Raw genomic sequence first — 19290 nt, forward strand, 5'->3', positions numbered from 1 at the left:
TAACACGGACTAAAAAGTAAACATGCAATTAGCTGGAGTAGATTGATAAGCTTTATCAACAAATGAAATACTTTGCCTGAATGACACCTGCTAGTCTCGTTGCACAATGAAAAAAAAATGCACAAACAAAAGAAGATGTGCAGTACACACTAATTAGGTGAGGAAATTCTCCTGTGAGCAACAAGTATTTCGCTTGATATCCATCTTGATTTCATTACGCCTTCAGCCAGAATGTGGAGCTTCAAACACTATTACATTAAAAATCTGAGCAGTAATTTGACTGTTATCTTTCCTTATCTCAAAGGGATCTGATAGAACTTTTATTACATTCCTTCATCCATCTTCAGAAACGGCTCTATCCTGGACCTGAGCCCATACTGGGAACTCTGGGCTCGAGGCAGGAATATACTCTGGATGATTCCAAGAGCCACCCATCAGTGTGCTATTCGTCCTATAACATTCCCAGTTTCGGATGATCCAATCAATATCCTGCACCGGTCAAAAGTTTGTACACCGCTACTCATTCATAGGGTTTTCTGTATTGTGTATTTTCTACACTGTAGAACAATACTGAAGACATCAAAACTATGAAATAACATGTGGAACGTGTATGGAATTATCTGGTAAATAAAATAAACGTGTTAAACAATATGTTTGATAGTTTAGATTCTGGCGGCACGGTGGTGTAGTGGTTAGCCCTGTCGCCTCACAGCAAGAAGGTCCGAGTTCGAGCCCCGTGGCCGGCGAGGGTCTTTCTGTGTGGAGTTTGCATGTTCTCCCCGTGTCCGCGTGGGTTTCCTCCGGGTGCTCCGGTTTCCCCCACAGTCCAAAGACATGCAGGTTAGGTTAACTGGTGACTCTAAATTGACCGTAGGTGTGAATGTGAGTGTGAATGGTTGTCTGTGTGTCAGCCCTGCGATGACCTGGCGACTTGTCCAGGGTGTACCCCGCCTTTCACCCGTAGTCAGCTGGGATAGGCTCCAGCTTGCCTGCGACCCTGTAGAACAGGATAAAGCGGCTAGAGATAATGAGATGAGATGAGATTAGATTCTTCAAAGTATCCAGTGTTTACCTCGATGACGCTTTGATCACACTACTGTCATTATCTTAACCGGCTTCAAGAGGTCATCACCTGGAATGCTTTTCAATTAACAAGTGTGCCTCGTCTAAAGTTAATTAGTGCAATTTCTTCCTTCTGAAAGGAGAACTGAAGTCATTTTTAAACTTGCTTTATTTCTTAATTAGCATGTTATTCGATTACGCTTTTGGTTTTAGTAACCTTATGTCGTGACTCGTATTGGCAACTAATTGCAATTAAATATTACACTTTTCGGCCTATTCGGTTTTTAGCCGTGTTGAATTTAGTTCGTTTGGTCCACGGCAGGCGTCGCTTATCCGCACGATCTTCATGAGACTTGTGCGAGACTTCAAAGCGTGAAGTGTCAACCAGGTGTCAGTGATTTTGAAAACTGTTTTCCAAACGAAGTATTGCACAAAAACGAGTTTAAATGACGATTACTGCCTACTTTTTTCAAACTTTCCTGATTGCCATCAAAACAAACAAAACTTCCGGCTTGATTACGTCAGCATTCGAAAGAGGGTGCACGCGCGTCTTTTGACAACGTTGGCAGATGTCGATCACTTTGATTTCCGCTGTATGTTTTACTTCCGTCTTACGATGTCTTGCACAGGTCTCAGCGAATCTCGTTTACGGCCATCGCTTTGACATATGGACTGATATATTACAGAGCGTATTTCAAACACTCATAACTTGCTATAGCAGCGACAAAATAGCGATCAAAAATGCATTCCGATATTTAATGAAATGAGATAAATATAATTTTGATAATAAAAAAATTGCCTTCAGTTCTTCTTTAATGCCTTTGAGATCAAATAGTAAATAATAAAAATACAGTAAATAGCCCTATTGAACACAACAACTGTAGTAATCTATATTACATCAAGAACCGCTCAACTAAGTAAAAAGAAATGAGATCCATCATTACTTTAACCCTTTGATGCAAAACATGGGTCAAAAGTGACACGGCTGAGTTTTTATCTTCTATATCTTTGCAATAAATTAATTCCATCATTCAGTATTCAAGGTATTCCTCAGTTAACTTGCTTTTGATCATCATACATCCTTATTTTATTTTTTCCTTTCTTACTTTTTGAATAAAAACCCTTTTTGTATCACTACCCTTCTAATGCACAACATGGGTCAAAAACGACCTGCATTCATTTTCCAGGTTATTTCATGTACGGCTGAGTGTTTCTATGATCTACTTTTGAAATAGATTCATTTTGTCATTTACTTTTCTAAATATGCAGTAAATATCTTGTTTTTGTTTAGCACACATCATCATTTTTATTTTTCCTTTCTTAAGTTATGAACAAGCACAGCTTTTGTAATTCTACATCAAGTTTACACACATGGGTCAGAACCGACCCGCATGCATTTACTCCAGCGTTTGGTGGGAACTGTGAATTGTGCTTGTGTCGGACATTTCACAGCTCAGCACAGCACCCTTTGCCCATCTAATACATGGAAGTAATGTTTTTCAATTGTTCTAACATTACCTTAGAAAAAAATTGATTAGTTGAGGTTACCTTGAGAGTGAGTAGATTACAAGTAATTACTATTAGCTACCGAGCTGTTGACATATTCTACTTTAGTTAGCTAATTTTATTGTAGTTGGCTTAGCTAACTACATAGTTAATAAATAAATAACTGGCCCCATTCACTGCTAAAGTAATTACTTGAAACAAATTATTATTATAGTATTAAGACATTTAATTTTAAATCACACTTGGATGACCCATGTGTAGTAATATAAAAAGTATTTTTGTTCATAAAGTAGGAAAGAAAAAAATAAATTAATGATTTGTGGTAATTAAAAACAAGATATTTAAAGAATACTTGGAATATTCAATCATAAAATAAATTGATTTCAAAAGATAGAGCAAAGAAAAACTCAGTCAGCATGAAATAACCTGGAAAATGAATGCGGGCCATTTTTGACCCATGTTGTGCATTAGAAGGGGTGTGCATGTGTTTTGCATCAAAGGGTTAAGAAAGAAAGTGTATTTTAATAAATAAAAATAAAGAAAACACATTGAATTTGGGGCGGCACGGTGGTGTAGTGGTTAGCGCTGTCGCCTCACAGCAAGAAGGTCCGGGTTCGAGCCCCGTGGCCGGCGAGGGCCTTTCTGTGCGGAGTTTGCATGTTCTCCCCGTGTCCGCGTGGGTTTCCTCCGGGTGCTCCGGTTTCCCCCACAGTCCAAAGACATGCAGGTTAGGTTAACTGGTGACTCTAAATTGACCGTAGGTGTGAATGTGAGTGTGAATGGTTGTCTGTGTCTATGTGTCAGCCCTGTGATGACCTGGCGACTTGTCCAGGGTGTACCCCGCCTTTCGCCCGTAGTCAGCTGGGATAGGCTCCAGCTCGCCTGCGACCCTGTAGGACAGGATAAAGCGGCTAGAGATAATGAGATGAGACACTGAATTCAAAGGTGTCCAAACTTTTGTCTGGTACTGTATCTCGAAAAGCTTGCTCACTTGTTAAAACAGGAAATAAACAGGCTTTCAAGTGTTTAAGAAAACTAACAAAAACGCTGGTCACACTTTCTGGACAAAAATAACTCGCACAAAGTGATGTGATCTTCACTTAACAAGAGACAAACCGGATCACGGTTTAATTCATGTTTTCTACTACTTCACTGGGACGAGTTCAAGAGGCACTGCTCAAATAAACAAGCTCTCACACTACTTACAGGCAGTAAAGGTTCTAAGCTTAACGATCTCTGAACATAATCATGAAGACTGGCCAACACAAAGCATGTACAGTGGTATGCAAAAGTTTGGGCACCCCTGGTCAAAATTGCTGTTGCTGTGAACAGTTAAGCAAGTTGAAGATGAAATGATCTCCAAAAGGCATGAAGTTAAAGATGACTCATTCCCTTTATATTTTAAGCAAAAACAATTTTTTTATTTTCATCTTTTACATTTTCAAAATGACTGAAAAAGGAAAAGGGCCTGAAGCAAAAGTCTGGGCACCCTGCATGGTTAGTACCTCGTAACACCCCCTTTGGCAACTATCTCAGCTTGTAAACACTTTTTGTAGCCAGCAAATAATCTTTCAGTTCTTCCCTGGGGGATTTTCACACATTCGTCCTTGCAAAAGGCTTCCAGTTCTACAAGTTTCTTGGGCTGTCTTGCATGCACTGCTCTTTTGAGATCTATCCACAGATTTTCAATGATGTTTAGGTCAGGGGACTGTGAGGGCCAGGGCAAAACCTTCAGCTTGTGCCTCTTGAGGTATTCCATTGTAGATTTTGAGGCGTGTTTTGGATCATCGTCTTATTGTAGGACCCATCCTCTTTTTAACTTCAACTTTTTTACAGATGGTCTGATGTTTGCTTCCAGAATTTGCTGGTATTTATTCGAATCCATGCTTCCCTCGATCAATGAAATGTGCCCTGTGCCACTGGCTGCAACACAACCCCAAAGCATGATCGATCCACACCCATGCTTCAGAGTTGGAGAGGTGTTCTTTTCCTGGAATTTGGCACCCTTTTTTCTCCAAACATACCTTTGCACATTGTGGCCAAAAAGTTCTATTTTGATTTCATCAGTCCACAGGACTTGTTTCCAAAATGCATCAGGCTTATTTACAGTAGATGTTCATTTACAAACTTCAGACACTGAATTTTGTGGCTAGGATGCAAGAAAGGTTTTCTTCTGATGACTTTTCCATGAAGGCCATATTTGTTCAGGTGTCGCTGCATAGTAGAACAGTGCACCACCACTCCAGGGTCTGCTAAATCTTTCTGAAGGTCTTTTGCAGTCAAACAGGGGTTTTTATTTGCCTTTCTAGCAATCCAATGAGCAGTTCTTTCAGAAAGTTTTCTTCATCTTCCAGACCTCACCTTGATCTCCACTGTTTCTGTTAACTGCCATTTCTTAATAACATTACAATCTGAGGAAAGAGCTACCTGAAAACACTTTGCTACGTTCTTGTAGCCTTCTCCTGCTTTGTGAGCATCAATTATTTTATTATTCAGAATGCGAGGGAGTTGCTTAGAGGAGCCCATGGCTGTTGATTTTAGGGACAAGTTTGAGGAGTCAGAGAATTTATACAGCTTTGAAATCTGCATCATCTGACCTTTCCTAACGAAGAATTTGAACAAGCCACAGCTCAATAAGCTAATTAAGGTCTGGAACCTTGGTGAAAGTTACCTGAGAACTCAAATGTATTGGGGTGCCCAAACTTTCGCATGGTGTTCCTTTTCTTTTTTCACTCTCCAATTGTACAATTTTTTAAACAGAACAATTAATGAATTTAAGGCCACATGACCCGAAATTCTCCGCTATTTTTTCCTGCTTCACCATGACCCAATACAAGATACTACGTCATGCATCATGTGGTGGGCTTTCCCCGTTCGCGCAAGGCATTGTGGGATACAAATTTGAAACAGGAGAGAAAAATGGAGGACGCGAGTGTGCGAATGAAACTTGAAAGACTGACTACAGTAATGGAAAGCGAGAAGAAAAGACGTTATGTTATATATGAAGGAAAGGAAACGCAGGACCAAACTAATAAATATCGGCGCTCGGCGAGCACCTCGGTGTGATCAGCTGTTCGTTTAGCGACAGAATGATGGAACTGTCAGTGCACGGTCAAAGGGAAACCTGCGCATGCGCGCACACACACGGACTTCCTCTGTCTGCTTGACTGCATGAAGCGAGCGATTTCATGCACATTATTTGCTTTAATCCCCTCAAATTAAATAACTTCCCAGCCACAGAATGGCCTGATATTTTGTGAGATATTACAGAAATAAACGTACTGGTATATCACAATGACCACATTTCAGACGGAACTAAATTTCACCGACTTTATGAAATCGAAAGGCCGTCTAGCTTTAATAAACTGCATCTCGAAACCATTTCAAAATGTAAATTCTATGTACTGTGAAAGCATTCAAGCATGCATAGAGTATTTAAAAACGTTCAATAATCACCTCTATGAAGATGTTTAGTCTCTTAAAATGCAATAAATGGAAAGATGATTGACAGACGAGTCAGTATTTAAATATGTTTACGTATTTAATGTAAAATGGTTGGTTTTACTTTTTTTTCGCATTTCTAAAAGAAGTTATTGATGTTTCATTGTTTTGCTGTTAGAGAATATTTGCGACTCAGTAACTCAATGAGCATCAGCTATTTTAGAAGTGGTTTATAACCCAATAGATAAAAACCCAAAGTTTCAATATGAGTTATACTCCTGGTCGGGTAAAATGTCACGGCATCACAAATTTTCTTCCAGCACTTTCTTCTTTTCTCATAAGAAGTGCTTTTTCAAACACATTTGTTCCTGTTGTTTGGTTCAGCACTGTTTCTGGATGCGGTAGTTTTACACTCGAGTGTGTTCTCTGTCTTATGTTATCAGGTTTGTCATGTCAAGGCTTGCCTTTGCAAATTTTGAAGAAAAAAAAAGAAAGCTATTTTTAATATTTATTGAAAAAAAAAAGTGTCCACATAACTGATATTAAACCTTTTAGGTACCAGATCATGGAGACTTTCCCTGTGTCTGAAATCACTCACTCGTTCATTACTCCCGACTCACTATATAGGGAATTACTATTGAGAGGACTATATAGTGAGCTCATTGGTAAAATGAAAAAACGCTTTTGGACACTAGTCCGTCACACCGTTATTTACGTCATTACTGTCACACAATTTAACCGTGCCAGATCAGTCGGCTGGTGGGTTTTCAAAATAATAAACACGTGCATGTATTTTTGTGATAAATCCATATTATACTGAGCGCATTTCCCACATAAATAAATACAAAGTAGCTGCATCTTTCAGTTCTTTTAAATCAAGGCTGAATCCTTTCTTTCTTCTTCACCGCTGCCTTTTATTCAATCAAATTTGAGACTTTTAATTTGATTTATTTCAGCGCGACAGCAATGCATGATGGCTTGGTTAGTGACCATCGGTTGTACGCTACTTTTTGTGATGCATTGTGGGATACTTTGAGTGCACTATATAGGATGTCAATAATCCTCACTAAGGTTTCGGACAGCACTACAAAATGGCGTCCCCACTATATAGTGCCCTATATAGTGAGTAGGGAGCGATTTCGGCCACAGGGATTTTAACCATTCATGATATGAAGTCATCATACTGACTGACACGTCATACTGACACACACTGACCTGCATGTTTTTGTACAGTGGCTAAAAACTTGACATCTCGAACCAGAGTTATTATAGTTTTGAAATTTGCATTAGTTTTTATTCTTATTTAGACCTGCTTGTTTTTCATTTCAGTTTAGTTTTAGTTCATTTTACAGGAACTGACTAACTTTAGCTTAGTTTTTATTTAGTTTTAGTTTTTCATAGGATTGTACAGCAAGCATCTTGTTTTTTTTTTTATTTCAGTTAACAGAATTATTTTTGGGCGGCACGGTGGTGTAGTGGTTAGCGCTGTCGCCTCACAGCAAGAAGGTCCGGGTTCGAGCCCCGTGGCCGGCGAGGGCCTTTCTGTGCGGAGTTTGCATGTTCTCCCCGTGTCCGCGTGGGTTTCCTCCGGGTGCTCTGGTTTCCCCCACAGTCCAAAGACATGCAGGTTAGGTTAACTGGTGACTCTAAATTGACCGTAGGTGTGAATGTGAGTGTGAATGGTTTTCTGTGTCTCTGTGTCAGCCCTGTGATGACCTGGCAACTTGTCCAGGGTGTACCCCGCCTTTCGCCCGTAGTCAGCTGGGATAGGCTCCAGCTCGCCTGCGACCCTGTAGAACAGGATAAAGCGGCTACAGATAATGAGATGAGAATGAGAATTCTTTTTTCACTGCTATTTTTATAAAAAAAAATCCATCCATCATCCGTAACTGCTTACCCTGTACATGGTTGCGGGCAAACTGGAGCCTATCCCAGCTGACTATGGGCGAGAGGCCAAAAATTAGTGAAAAACATTTTTAGTTAAAAGCAACCTGTATTTTTCCTTTAACTGGGCAATTATTTGCATATATTACACAATAAAATAAAAAGTGAAATACGGATCTCAAAAAGCACTGTTATTGAGTTTGTCTTAGTTTTCGTTAACTATGCTAACTCTGACTCAAACATAACCCATCCTGACATCATAAACTAACATGATCATGAAGTAAATAAGCTTCATGTTATCTATAGATGCATACTTGCCAACTCTACCGATTCACGCAATAGTTTACCGCTTTTGACAGATGAATGCCGCCTACCGCTTTTAGTTCTTAAAAACTACCGCATTGCAAAATAATCAGTGAACATTGTTGGATTTGCTTTTCTGACCTCGCTTCAGCTGTTTTCGGAACACAGGACACAAGTATAGTGTCAAACAGTCATAGTAAGTGAATCCGAAAGCCAATGGAACGGAGCGATAATGATGTTGAATCTAAATCATATCGCTCTATTTTGTCATTATGTTGGTTCTTGTTATGGTTCTAGCCAATCAGCAATGAGCTCATGTTACAACAAATTGCGCCAGTATGGGTAAAACCCAAACATGTTCTGGTGATCGTGAACAATGAAAACTCTGAAGGAAAAAAAAAAAGATTCACTATGACAACAAGTTCAAGGCAACTTGGTCATCAGATCGTCCACCATTAAGGCATCGAGGCAAGGTGAGAAGCAGCATGATGTGAAGTATATCAGTCCAATTTCTTGATCAATTTTCTTCAAATGTGGCACTCAGAGTGCAGGAGAATGCACCATTTTATCTGTCTGTGAAGGTTCTCAGTAATCCAGGTCATCATAACCTGTAGGTACTAAAGAAGGCAACTCAACTTGCTTGAAATTCTTGAAGATGTTCAAGAAGGGCACAACTGTGCTGCTCAACTTGCTCTATCGCTTTTATTTCTGTAGGAGTTGGCGAGTATGTACAGTGGTGCTTGAAAGTTTGTGAACCCTTTAGAATTTTCTATATTTCTGCATAAATATGGCCGAAAACATCATCAGATTTTCACACAAGTCCTAAAAGTAGATAAAGAGAACCCAGTTAAACAAATGAGACAAAAATATTATACTCGGTCATTTATTTAGTGAGGAAAATGATCCAATATTACACATCTGTGAGTGGCAAAAGTATGTGAACCTTTGCTTTCAGTATCTGGTGTGACCCCCTTGTGCAGCAATAACTGCAATTAAACGTTTGCGGTAACTGTTGATCAGTCCTGCACACCGGCTTGGAGGAATTTTAGCCCATTCCTCCGTACAGAACAGCTTCAACTCTGGGATGTTGGTGGGTTTCCTCACATGAACTGCTCACTTCAGGTCCTTCCACAACATTTCCATTGGATTAAGGTCAGGACTTTGACTTGGCCATTCCAAAACATTAACTTTACTCTTCTTTAACCATTCTTTGGTAGAACGAATTGTGTGCTTAGGGTTGTTGTCTGGCTGCATGACCCACCTTCTCTTGAGATTCAGTTCATGGACAGATGTCCTGACATCTGGTGGAGGGTAACAATGGTCTTGAATTTCCTCCATTTGTACACAATCTGTCTGACTGTGGATTGGTGGAGTCCAAACTCTTTAGAGATGGTTTTGTAACCTTTTCCAGCCTGATGAGCATCAACAATGCTTTTTCTGAGGTCCTCAGAAATCTCCTTTGTTCGTGCCATGATACACTTCCACAAACATGTGTTGTGAAGATCAGACTTTGATAGATCCCTGTTCTTTAAATAAAACAGGGTGCCCACTCACACCTGATTGTCATCCCATTGATTGAAAACACCTGACTCTAATTTCACCTTCAAATTAACTGCTAATCCTAGAGGTTCACATACTTTTGCCACTCACAGATATGTAATATTGGATCATTTTCCTCAATAAATAAATGACCAAGTATAATATTTTTGTCTCATTTGTTTAACTGGGTTCTCTTTATCTACTTTTAGGACTTGTGTGAAAATCTGATGACATTTATGCAGAAATATATAAAATTCTAAAGGGTTCACAAACTTTCAAGCACCACTGTAGACTCACACAGAGAATCACATGCACCATTCACTGTTGCACCACTTATGAGTGACCACACTCACCTAAAAGAAATAGTTTTCTCAAAGCGAGCAGCTAAAGCTCCACAAATCACACAACCATTTAAAAGATCTCCACCACAGCGTACTTCGCTTTGGTCAAACTTCTAATAGGAAAACTGGACAGCGAGAAATGTTGTGATAACAACAGTGTATCCATGATGGAACGCAAAGAAAAGATGTCGAGAGAGAGATCAATGACACCGTTCCCTGTTTGTTACTCACTTTAGAGAAAACGTCTCTGTTGTGCAAAGGAAAGAGAAACTCTGACACACAGAGGAACACAGAAGTCTGGGATTCTCACATCACAAGAGGGTTTTGTGTTTGTTAGAACTCGTTGAGGTCTGTGATGTATATATTCTCAATGTTTTGTTTTTTTTAAAACTGATGTAAAAATGTGCAATGAGACACATCTGTTTCGTATTTTGTTTATTTTAGAAGACATCAGCCTGGCGAATACACTTGCAAAATTATAAAAATCCACGGAAAATGATGCGCATATTGATCTTTATAATCCACATGTGAGCTTTAATGGTGTCCAGTGAAATTTATCCTGTCGTGAAATTCTGACTTGACCTCTTTACTTAACACTTTGGTTAATAGTCGACTACCTGCTGATCACGGTGCCAGTGGTATTCAGCCCTGTCTTCATTTCTAATAAAGAAAGGTTCATGCTAATATCTGCGACAGCGCCATTGTGCACATTGCGTCATATTCACCAGATAAATCGCTAACTAGCCGAGTCGAGTCTCTGCTGTACACATCTCAAGATATCTCAGCTCATCTGAACCCAGGAACGTTCAGTCCAATGTTTGCAGCCTCCAGTGAACTTCTACAATGGATTTTTCATCAACGTGACACCACTGACAAAATTATGAGTGAGAAAAAAATGCTCTTTTGCTTTTAGGATCAAAATCTGATCATTACCCCGATGTTTAACATTGCTCATTTTTTCTCCTAACTCCACTGTAACTGCACTTTCAATGTCACGCTATATTGATGTCAGTGCAGCAAAACACCAGCTAATGGAAATTCAGAACAAGCTAAAAAATATTCAAAGAATCACGAAATACATGACAAATATTTCATTATAAACTTTTATTGTGTTTCTGGGTGGTTTTCCTTCAATCTCATATTTATCCAATTATTCGACTAATATTAATATCGATGCATTTGGCTTTATTAAATCTCATGTCTAATACATGTCACAGGACAGGTTAGTTTATTGCTCTGCACTATTGGAAGTAGCTTCCGGGACTACATTAAATATTTTTTCTGGCTTTGTAAGGGGAAAAAAAAAATCCCTCACTGCATGTACAACCCCAAATCAGAAAACGTTGGGACTGAAAACAATGATTTGTAAATAATCTTTGGGACTCAAAACAATATAACAGCACATTACTTCATGTTTTACCTCATTAATTTTATTGTGTTTTTTTTTTCAATAATAAACACTTATTTCAATTCTGATTCTTGCAACACATTTCAAACAAGAGTGTTCTGAGAGCACAATATCCCCCGCTGGCAACTCTGCCATAACTCTGGTAAAATGCGACTGAATTGAACGAAATTTCAATATGCGTATTACCGACATATAACAAAGAATCCTGTCAAGTTTCGTGAAATTCTTCCAAAAATTGAGAGGAGTTGATGTCAGAAGGCAAGCACACCTTCATGAAATTGTCAGAGTGCAAGGTTGTTAATCAAGGGCTGTAACTCTGGTCAAATGCGACTGAATTGAACAAAATAACAATGTGCGTACTACCGACGTATAACAACGCCTCTTGCCAAGTTTCATGAAATTCCTGCAAAAATTGTGAGAGGAGTTGATTTCAGAAGGAAAACACATTCATGAAATTGTCAAAGTATCATTTTGTAAATCAAGGGCTGTAACTCTGGTAAAATGCGAGCGAACTGAACAAAATTGCAATATGCATATTACCGACATATAACAAAGAATCCTGCCAAGTTTCATGGAATTCCTCCAAAAATTGTGAGAGGAGTTGATTTCAGAAGGTGAGCACCCTTCCCGGGACAGACAGATGGACGGAAATCGCAACGACATAATCCCCCTTCGGGACTTTCGGCCAGCGGGGGATAAAAAGTTGGAAGAGTAAAGCATTTACCACTTTGTGATGTTGCCGTTCCTTCTCACAACACTTAGGTGGGGTTTACATTAGACCGTATCAGCGGATCATCAGATTAACGTTTTTAAAAACGATTAGCGTGCACACAGCAACGCCAATACACGATTCGCGTGCACACAGCAACGCCAATACACGGATACGCTAATCACATGACTAATTCGGCACGTAAGTTGAAATGTGTCAGTGCGGCTCATCGCTTCCTCCTCAGCGGCTGCGCTCCAAATCACTCCGCCCTGAACAGCGAGTGCCCTCTGGAGGGTGCGCACTCCGGCCCTGCGCAGCTCACAGAGCGCGCGAGTGAAGCGCACGAGCAGTGATTCGGGACTGAGCCGCTGTGCGCAAGTCACTTACCACTTGCAAGTGGAAGGATGGCAAGCCTAAAGACAATCATAACTACACAATGGGCAGTATTTGCATCAGTATTTGCAGTATTTTCATACTTTTATACTCTTTAATGAAAGGTGATACAAGGCGGAAGTCCGCGCCGTTTTTCAGCAGTCGCGTCACATGACTAACGCCAGCGAATCAGGAAGGTGGATGTCACAGTGACGTTGTCCAATGACGACGCCAGCTAGAGCTCAGCACAGCGTATCCACGTATTCTCAATGTTTACACAGCACCGGACCAGACACGATCTGGATTGAATACGTGGACCCTGGCGGATTCCCGTTTCCCGGCGTTTTAATGTAAACGGACAGTGCATCCGCAAAGAAAACGAGACAGATACGGTCTAATGTAAACTTGGCCTAAAAAGATGTTTAATGACTGAAGACATCGAGTGATGAAGTGTTTCAGGTGTTATTTTGTCACATTCTTCCTGCAAACAGGTCTCAAGATGTGCAACAGTACGGCGTCGTCATTGTCATATTTTTCATTTCAAAATTTGCCACAATTTCTCTATTAGGGACAGAGCGGACACACCCTCTTCTTCCGCAGCCGTGTCTTTGTAATGTGCAGAATGTGGTTTTGCATTGTCTTGCTGAAATCCCTGGAAAAGATGTCGTCTTGAAGGCAGAATATGTTGCTCCAAAATCTAAATGTACTTTTCCGCATTAATGCTGCCATCACAGAAGTGTAAGTTACCTTTGCCAAGGGCACTGACACAACCCCATACACACCCTGGCTTTTGGACTTGTTCCTGGTAACAGTCCGGATGGTCCTTTCCTTCTTTGGTCTGGAGCACACGGCGTCCATTTCTTACAAAAAAGATCTGGAATACTGATTCATCTGACCACAATACACGTTTCCACTGCACTACCCCAAGCCCATGTGGTTCTATCAGCTATAGATGAATGACGGTTCTTGATGCAGTGCCGTCTGAGGGATCAGAGATCACAGGTGTTCAGCTTAGGCTTGAGCCCTTTGCCCTTTACTCACCGAAATTCCTCCAGATTCCTTGAATCGTTTAAAGATATTATGCACTGGAGAGGGTGAAATATCCAAATCCCTTCCTATCTTTCTTTGAGGAACATTGTTCTTAAACATTTCAATATTTTCTCACACATTTGTTGACAAACTGGAGCTCCTTGGCCCATCTTTGTTCCTCAGAGTCTAGGCCTTTCCTGGATACTGGTTTTGTCCCAAATCATGATTTCAATCACCTGTTGACATCACCTGCTTCAAATCACATCATTATTTCATTGTTTTACCTCATTGCTAGCCCTAAATTGCCCCGTCCCAACTTTTTTTGGAGTGTGTTGCAGGCCTGAAATGCAGGAATGGATGTATATTAACAAATGAAAAGAAGCTAACCAGACAAAACATGAACTATCTTGGGTTCATTCTGTCTGCATGGAAATACAAGTCATAGTAAATTTAGAAATCGCTGCTTTCTTTGCTTTTTATTTGCATTTTCCATACCATCCAAACTTTTTCTGATTTGGGGTTGTATAAAATGCCCAACAATTTAATTCGCTTTTGCTCCAGAAATTGGCACCTTCCTTGGCAGGGAAACTTCTACCTCATAGTACTGGTGATATAGAATAAGAAAACATCATTGTGCTTTGCTTCATATCCAGACTGAAGCGTATATACATACCATAGACATAGAGGATGTAGTCATCGTATGCTTCTCCCACTAAGTTGGACGCCACGCAGCGGTAAGTCCCGTTATAGGACTTGTTGAGGTTCTCGATGAGTAGATCAGAGCCTGTAATCACGGCGTGGGAGGGAACATCATCATCTACTTTGAACCAGTTAATTTGATGAGGCCTGTGAAAACAGCACAATAGCAGTTTGGAGATCTCTGTGTCAACATCCCCGCTGAGAGAGGATAACGAGAAGGGCTCGTTCAACTTTATCGTCTGAACACGTGCACATTCAGGTTACACATACATACACAAGAACATCAAAACAATCACACCGTAGTAATATCTGAATGAGATACAGCATTATACGGGGACATCTACAGTATAACTGTGTTTGATGTATTAGCTCGACATTTTCTGACTGGGTTCTCGGGGACTCCACATTTTTTATTTTTCCTTTCTCTCACACCTGCACCAGTGCTCCTGGTTAAGGTGTGTTGGGAGTTTGGAGGACTGCTCTCCCTGAGGACCAGCAGAGGAACATTGTAATCCATCAACTCAGTTTTCACGTGAAGCCTTCTGTTAATGGTCATCACTATCCTCCGCCACGAGCATTTTATGAAGACCTCTTAACACTTACGCCCTTATAAGCCCATTGCTTTAATACTGACTTATGATGTCGTAAGTGCTATGACACCTTCATAAAACGCTACCCAGCTTTTTTCAGTAGTATGAGCACGCATACTCAAGTTTCATCGATGTAGTTTATGTAGCTTCTGAGAAAACTTGTCCAGATTGAAATGGACGAACGGAAGGATGGACAGACTCCATTCCTATATCACTTTGTGGCAGGGGATAAAAAGAAGAAGAACAAGAAAAAAAGAATATAATGCTGCTTGTCAGAAATAATCCCAGTAATTTGAAATATCAGGGAATTCAGAAAGATAGGCTCGCTTTAGGACTTACTGAGGTTTGCCTTTTGCCATGCAGCTCAGCTCGAGGTTTTCTCCTTCTCTTGTCAGGCCCTCTGGAAACTCCACAACAATCTTCACCTCTGGTTTATCTGAAAGAAAAAAAAAAAAAGTTGGTGGTTCATGTAGTACAGTACCTCTACATTTGACATTTTAACATTAAAACTCCAGGACTGTCAGAGATCGTCGAATCACACTGGCAACACTACCCATGCTGGAAGCTGTGTTTCAATGTTCAGGTTCTCTCAAAAGAGCTGCATTCAATTCATGTAAAAAAAAAAATAAATAAAATTAATATATAGTGCTTTAAATAACAGACATTGTCACAAGCAGCTTTACAGAAACCCAGATATAGATATGGATCCAAATTGAGCAAGCCAGAGGTGACAGCGGCAAAGAAAAACTCCCTGAGAAGACATGAGAAAGGAACATTGAGTCAAAAGGGAATCTATCCTCTTCTGGGCAATACCAGTTTGATTAGAAATCATTACAGGATGCACTAAGGGAAGAAGGCAAGCCGGTGGAGGCAGTGTGATGTTCTGGGTAACGTTCTGCTGGGAAACCTTGGGTCCTGGCATTCATGTGGATACACATCTGTAAACATTGTTGCAGACCAACAATGGCAACGGTATTCCCAAATAGCAGTGGCATCTTTTAGCAGGATAATGTAATCTGCCACACTGCAAATAGTGTTCAGGCACGGTTTGAGGAACACGACAAAGAGTTCAAGGTGTTGATTTGGCCTCCAAATGCTCCAGATCTCAAGCATCTGTGGGATGTACTGGACAAACAAGTCTGATCCATGGAGGTCCACCTTGCAGCTTACAGGACATAAAGGATCAGCTGCTAACTGTTGAACTGGCGACAGGGTCATGGGTGTCGAAGGCTCGTTGATTCGCATGGGGCATGAAGGTTAGCTCAAATGGTCCAATCCCACAGAAGAGCTACTGTTGTACAAACTGCTGAAAAAGTCAACACTGACACCTTTCTGTTTAACTTTTTCAGCAGTTTGTGCTACAGGAGCTCTTCTGTGGGATTGGACCATATGGGCTAACCTTCATGCCCCATTGGAATCAGTGAGCCTTGGCCACCGTTGCTGGTTCACTGGTTGTCCTTCCTTGGACCACTTGTTCGGTACTAACCACTGCATACCAGGAACACCTCACAAGATGTGCCATTTTGGAGATGCTCAGATGCACCATCACAATTTGGCCCTTGTCGAAGTTGTTCAGATCCTTACGCTTGCCCATTTTTCCTGCTTCCAACACATCAACTTCAAGAACTGACTGTTCTCTTGCTGCCTAATATTGAGGTATTTCACCTGAAGTCACAGGGTCACGTGACGCCCCAGTGTCCGCCATTTTGAACGTCAAGCTAGCTAATGTCAACAACAGTAGCTAGTATGTTACTGTAGCAATGTTTACGTTCAGTCATTTGGATGACTGTTAAAACCTTTCAGTCTCAAGTTTTTCCTTTACTGGATTTACTAGTTTACTGAGCTAGCGCGCGCCGGCCGCTGGGGAGCTAGCGCGCACTAACTCCCAGCTTGCCCGAGCGCGCTAGCTCAGTAAACTAGTAAATCCAGTAAAGGAAAAACTTGAGACTGAAAGGTTTTAACAGTCATCCAAATGACTGAACGTAAACATTGCTACAGTAACATACTAGCTATGATGATGTTGACATTAGCTAGTGCTAACAGCTAGTTGCTAATACACTGCTACAACTACACCGACCCTAATAATACAGTTCTTAGTCATTGCCTGGTAACAGCAAATTTATAACGGGCCATGTCTCAACAGACTAAGAAGTTATTTCAATGACATTTAATAACATTTTGTTTATCCTGAGGACCGAAAGTAAATGAAAATGTGAACAAACCTTAGCTGTAATAAGATGGCGACCACCGGCTCCAGGGACGACCCGCTGATGTAGGCATGTTACCCAGCCTGACACAAAATATTTGTAGGCATCCAAACTCTTATACGCTTTCAGATCAATACCTGTGTATGGCGATGGGTTTTTAACGACATAGGTATACAGATCATGTGGGCCGAAGTCAGGTAAAGACGAGGGCTTCGTGTACTTCCGTACGTCAGTGAACAATCCTGGTGGAAGCAGGTAAACGTTGTTCTCTAAGCCTGCTAACCTCAATTTTTGCAAATCCCTCTCCCTCTGCTCGCCCTGTAAATGCCCTACGTCGCTGGATAGTGAAGGTGTTTTCTGCATCTCGCTCCTTTTTCTTTTATGTTTTTCGTTTGTCGCCTTCCTCGCATTCAAACTGATTCGAGCCGTGACGTCCAAAATGGCAGCATCACATGACTTGGTCACGTGGGTGAAAAACCTCAATATCCCACCCCTTGACCACTGTAATGAGATAATCAATGTTGTTCACTTCTTCACCTGTCAGTGTTTATAATGTTATGGCTGATTGGCGTATCGTTTAATGTTTTATTTACTTCAACAGCAAATTCAGATCATACCTGTTATAGTGCTTTAGATACGCCTGTTACATAAAAGCTAGACCTGGGCACTGCAGCACCTCTTTATCCCTTGTGTAAAAGATGCACGAGCAGAGGGCACCGATTTGTATTCGCACTGTCTGTTTAGTGGTAGTGTGCTGTAAAAAGCGTTTTTCATCTTCTTCCTGTTTTATCTGTGTTTGTCAAAATGTCAAGCTTTTTACAGTCAGACTGATCCTGTCCTGTCTTTTCTTCACAAAGGTCAGCTCGTGCAGTCAGCCTTCTGAATAAATTAATATTCGCCAAAGATTACAAAAGGTTAGGTCAGCCTTTCCGGGACTTTCCACAGTCCGCAATAACACGCACTGATCACCCTCAATTACTGTGCTATTTAGAGACTAGCTTTATCAAACTGAGGCATAACAAGACAAAGCCTGTTTTAATTAAAGCAAATCCCACAGCTCTGTTCAGGTTAATAACTTATAACAAAAAAAGTTTTTGTTCCTTGTATCAAACCTTTTTTAAAAAATTAATTCATTAATTAATGAACCACTTTGGTGATTTTACCCAGTTTGCTGTAACATTTTATTATTCAGGATGTTAATTTATAGCTAATACATGCATCCTGAATATACCTTAGGCTGTAGGTGCTGTCCGCTTATAAAAGGACTGATTTGTGGTTTTGTACCAGCACAAACTCCAACGTATTGCGTAGGACTGTCAGGTAAAGAGACAGCAAGTGGTAAGACCAGGGGCGCGGCTAGAAATTTTGGGCCCTATGAAAGAATATAATATTGCCTTGATGGTTCACCATCAGTGTAGTGGTTAGCGCTGTCGTCTCACAGCAAGAAGGTCCGGGTTCGAGCCCCGTGGCCGGCGAGGGCCTTTCTGTGTGGAGTTTGCATGTTCTCTCCGTGTCCACGTGGGTTTCCTCCGGGTGCTCCGGTTTCCCCCACAGTCCAAAGACATGCAGGTTAGGTTAACTGGTGACTCTAAATTGAGCGTAGGTGTGAATGTGAGTGTGAATGGTTGTCTGTGTCTATGTGTCAGCCCTGTGATGACCTGGCGACTTGTCCAGGGTGTACCCCGCCTTTCACCCGTAGTCAGCTGGGATAGGCTCCAGCTTGCCTGCGACCCTGTAGAACAGGATAAAGCGGCTACAGATAATGAGATGAGAATGAGGTTCACCATCAGTTGTGCTTCTACTGTGCGCGGCTAATGTTAGTGCTGGATTGGAAAGCAACAAACCTAATGCGGTGTCACGGTCTGGCTCCGCCTACACAAGACTCACATGAATAGGGAGAAGGGTGAAAAAGCAAGACGATATCTATTCTAATAATTTTGCGGAAAATGGAAAGCCAAACCAGAAGGTTGTTGTATTTGCTCGTTTTAAGAGACAAAATTATTAAAGATATTTTTTATTAAATTAACTTACACATGGTAATAATATTAATATTGTCCCCTGAGGGCCCTCTGTCAATCCAGAGCCCTTAGAATCGTCCTAACTTCCCCCCATTGGCGCCCCTGGGTAAGACAGTTGTACGGTACATCTACCCATGAAACATCTTGTATAGCTTTTTGGAAATTACTTTTTATTTGAGAAT

General features: G+C 40.9%; 1 protein-coding gene across 1 annotated transcript in view; it reads right to left on the reverse strand.

Moving 5' to 3' along the window:
• cadm1b (cell adhesion molecule 1b) overlaps nt 1–19290 on the reverse strand; it is a 179137-nt gene that overhangs the window by 133657 nt on the left and 26190 nt on the right. The window contains exons 6-7 of the mRNA XM_060943469.1: nt 15223–15319; nt 14268–14440 (exon numbers count right to left, since the gene is read on the reverse strand). Of these exons, the coding sequence (XP_060799452.1) occupies nt 14268–14440; nt 15223–15319 (270 nt within the window). The remainder of the gene's footprint in view (nt 1–14267; nt 14441–15222; nt 15320–19290) is intronic.

This window comes from Neoarius graeffei, chromosome 17 (genome assembly GCF_027579695.1).
Source record: "Neoarius graeffei isolate fNeoGra1 chromosome 17, fNeoGra1.pri, whole genome shotgun sequence".
NCBI lineage: Eukaryota > Metazoa > Chordata > Actinopteri > Siluriformes > Ariidae > Neoarius > Neoarius graeffei.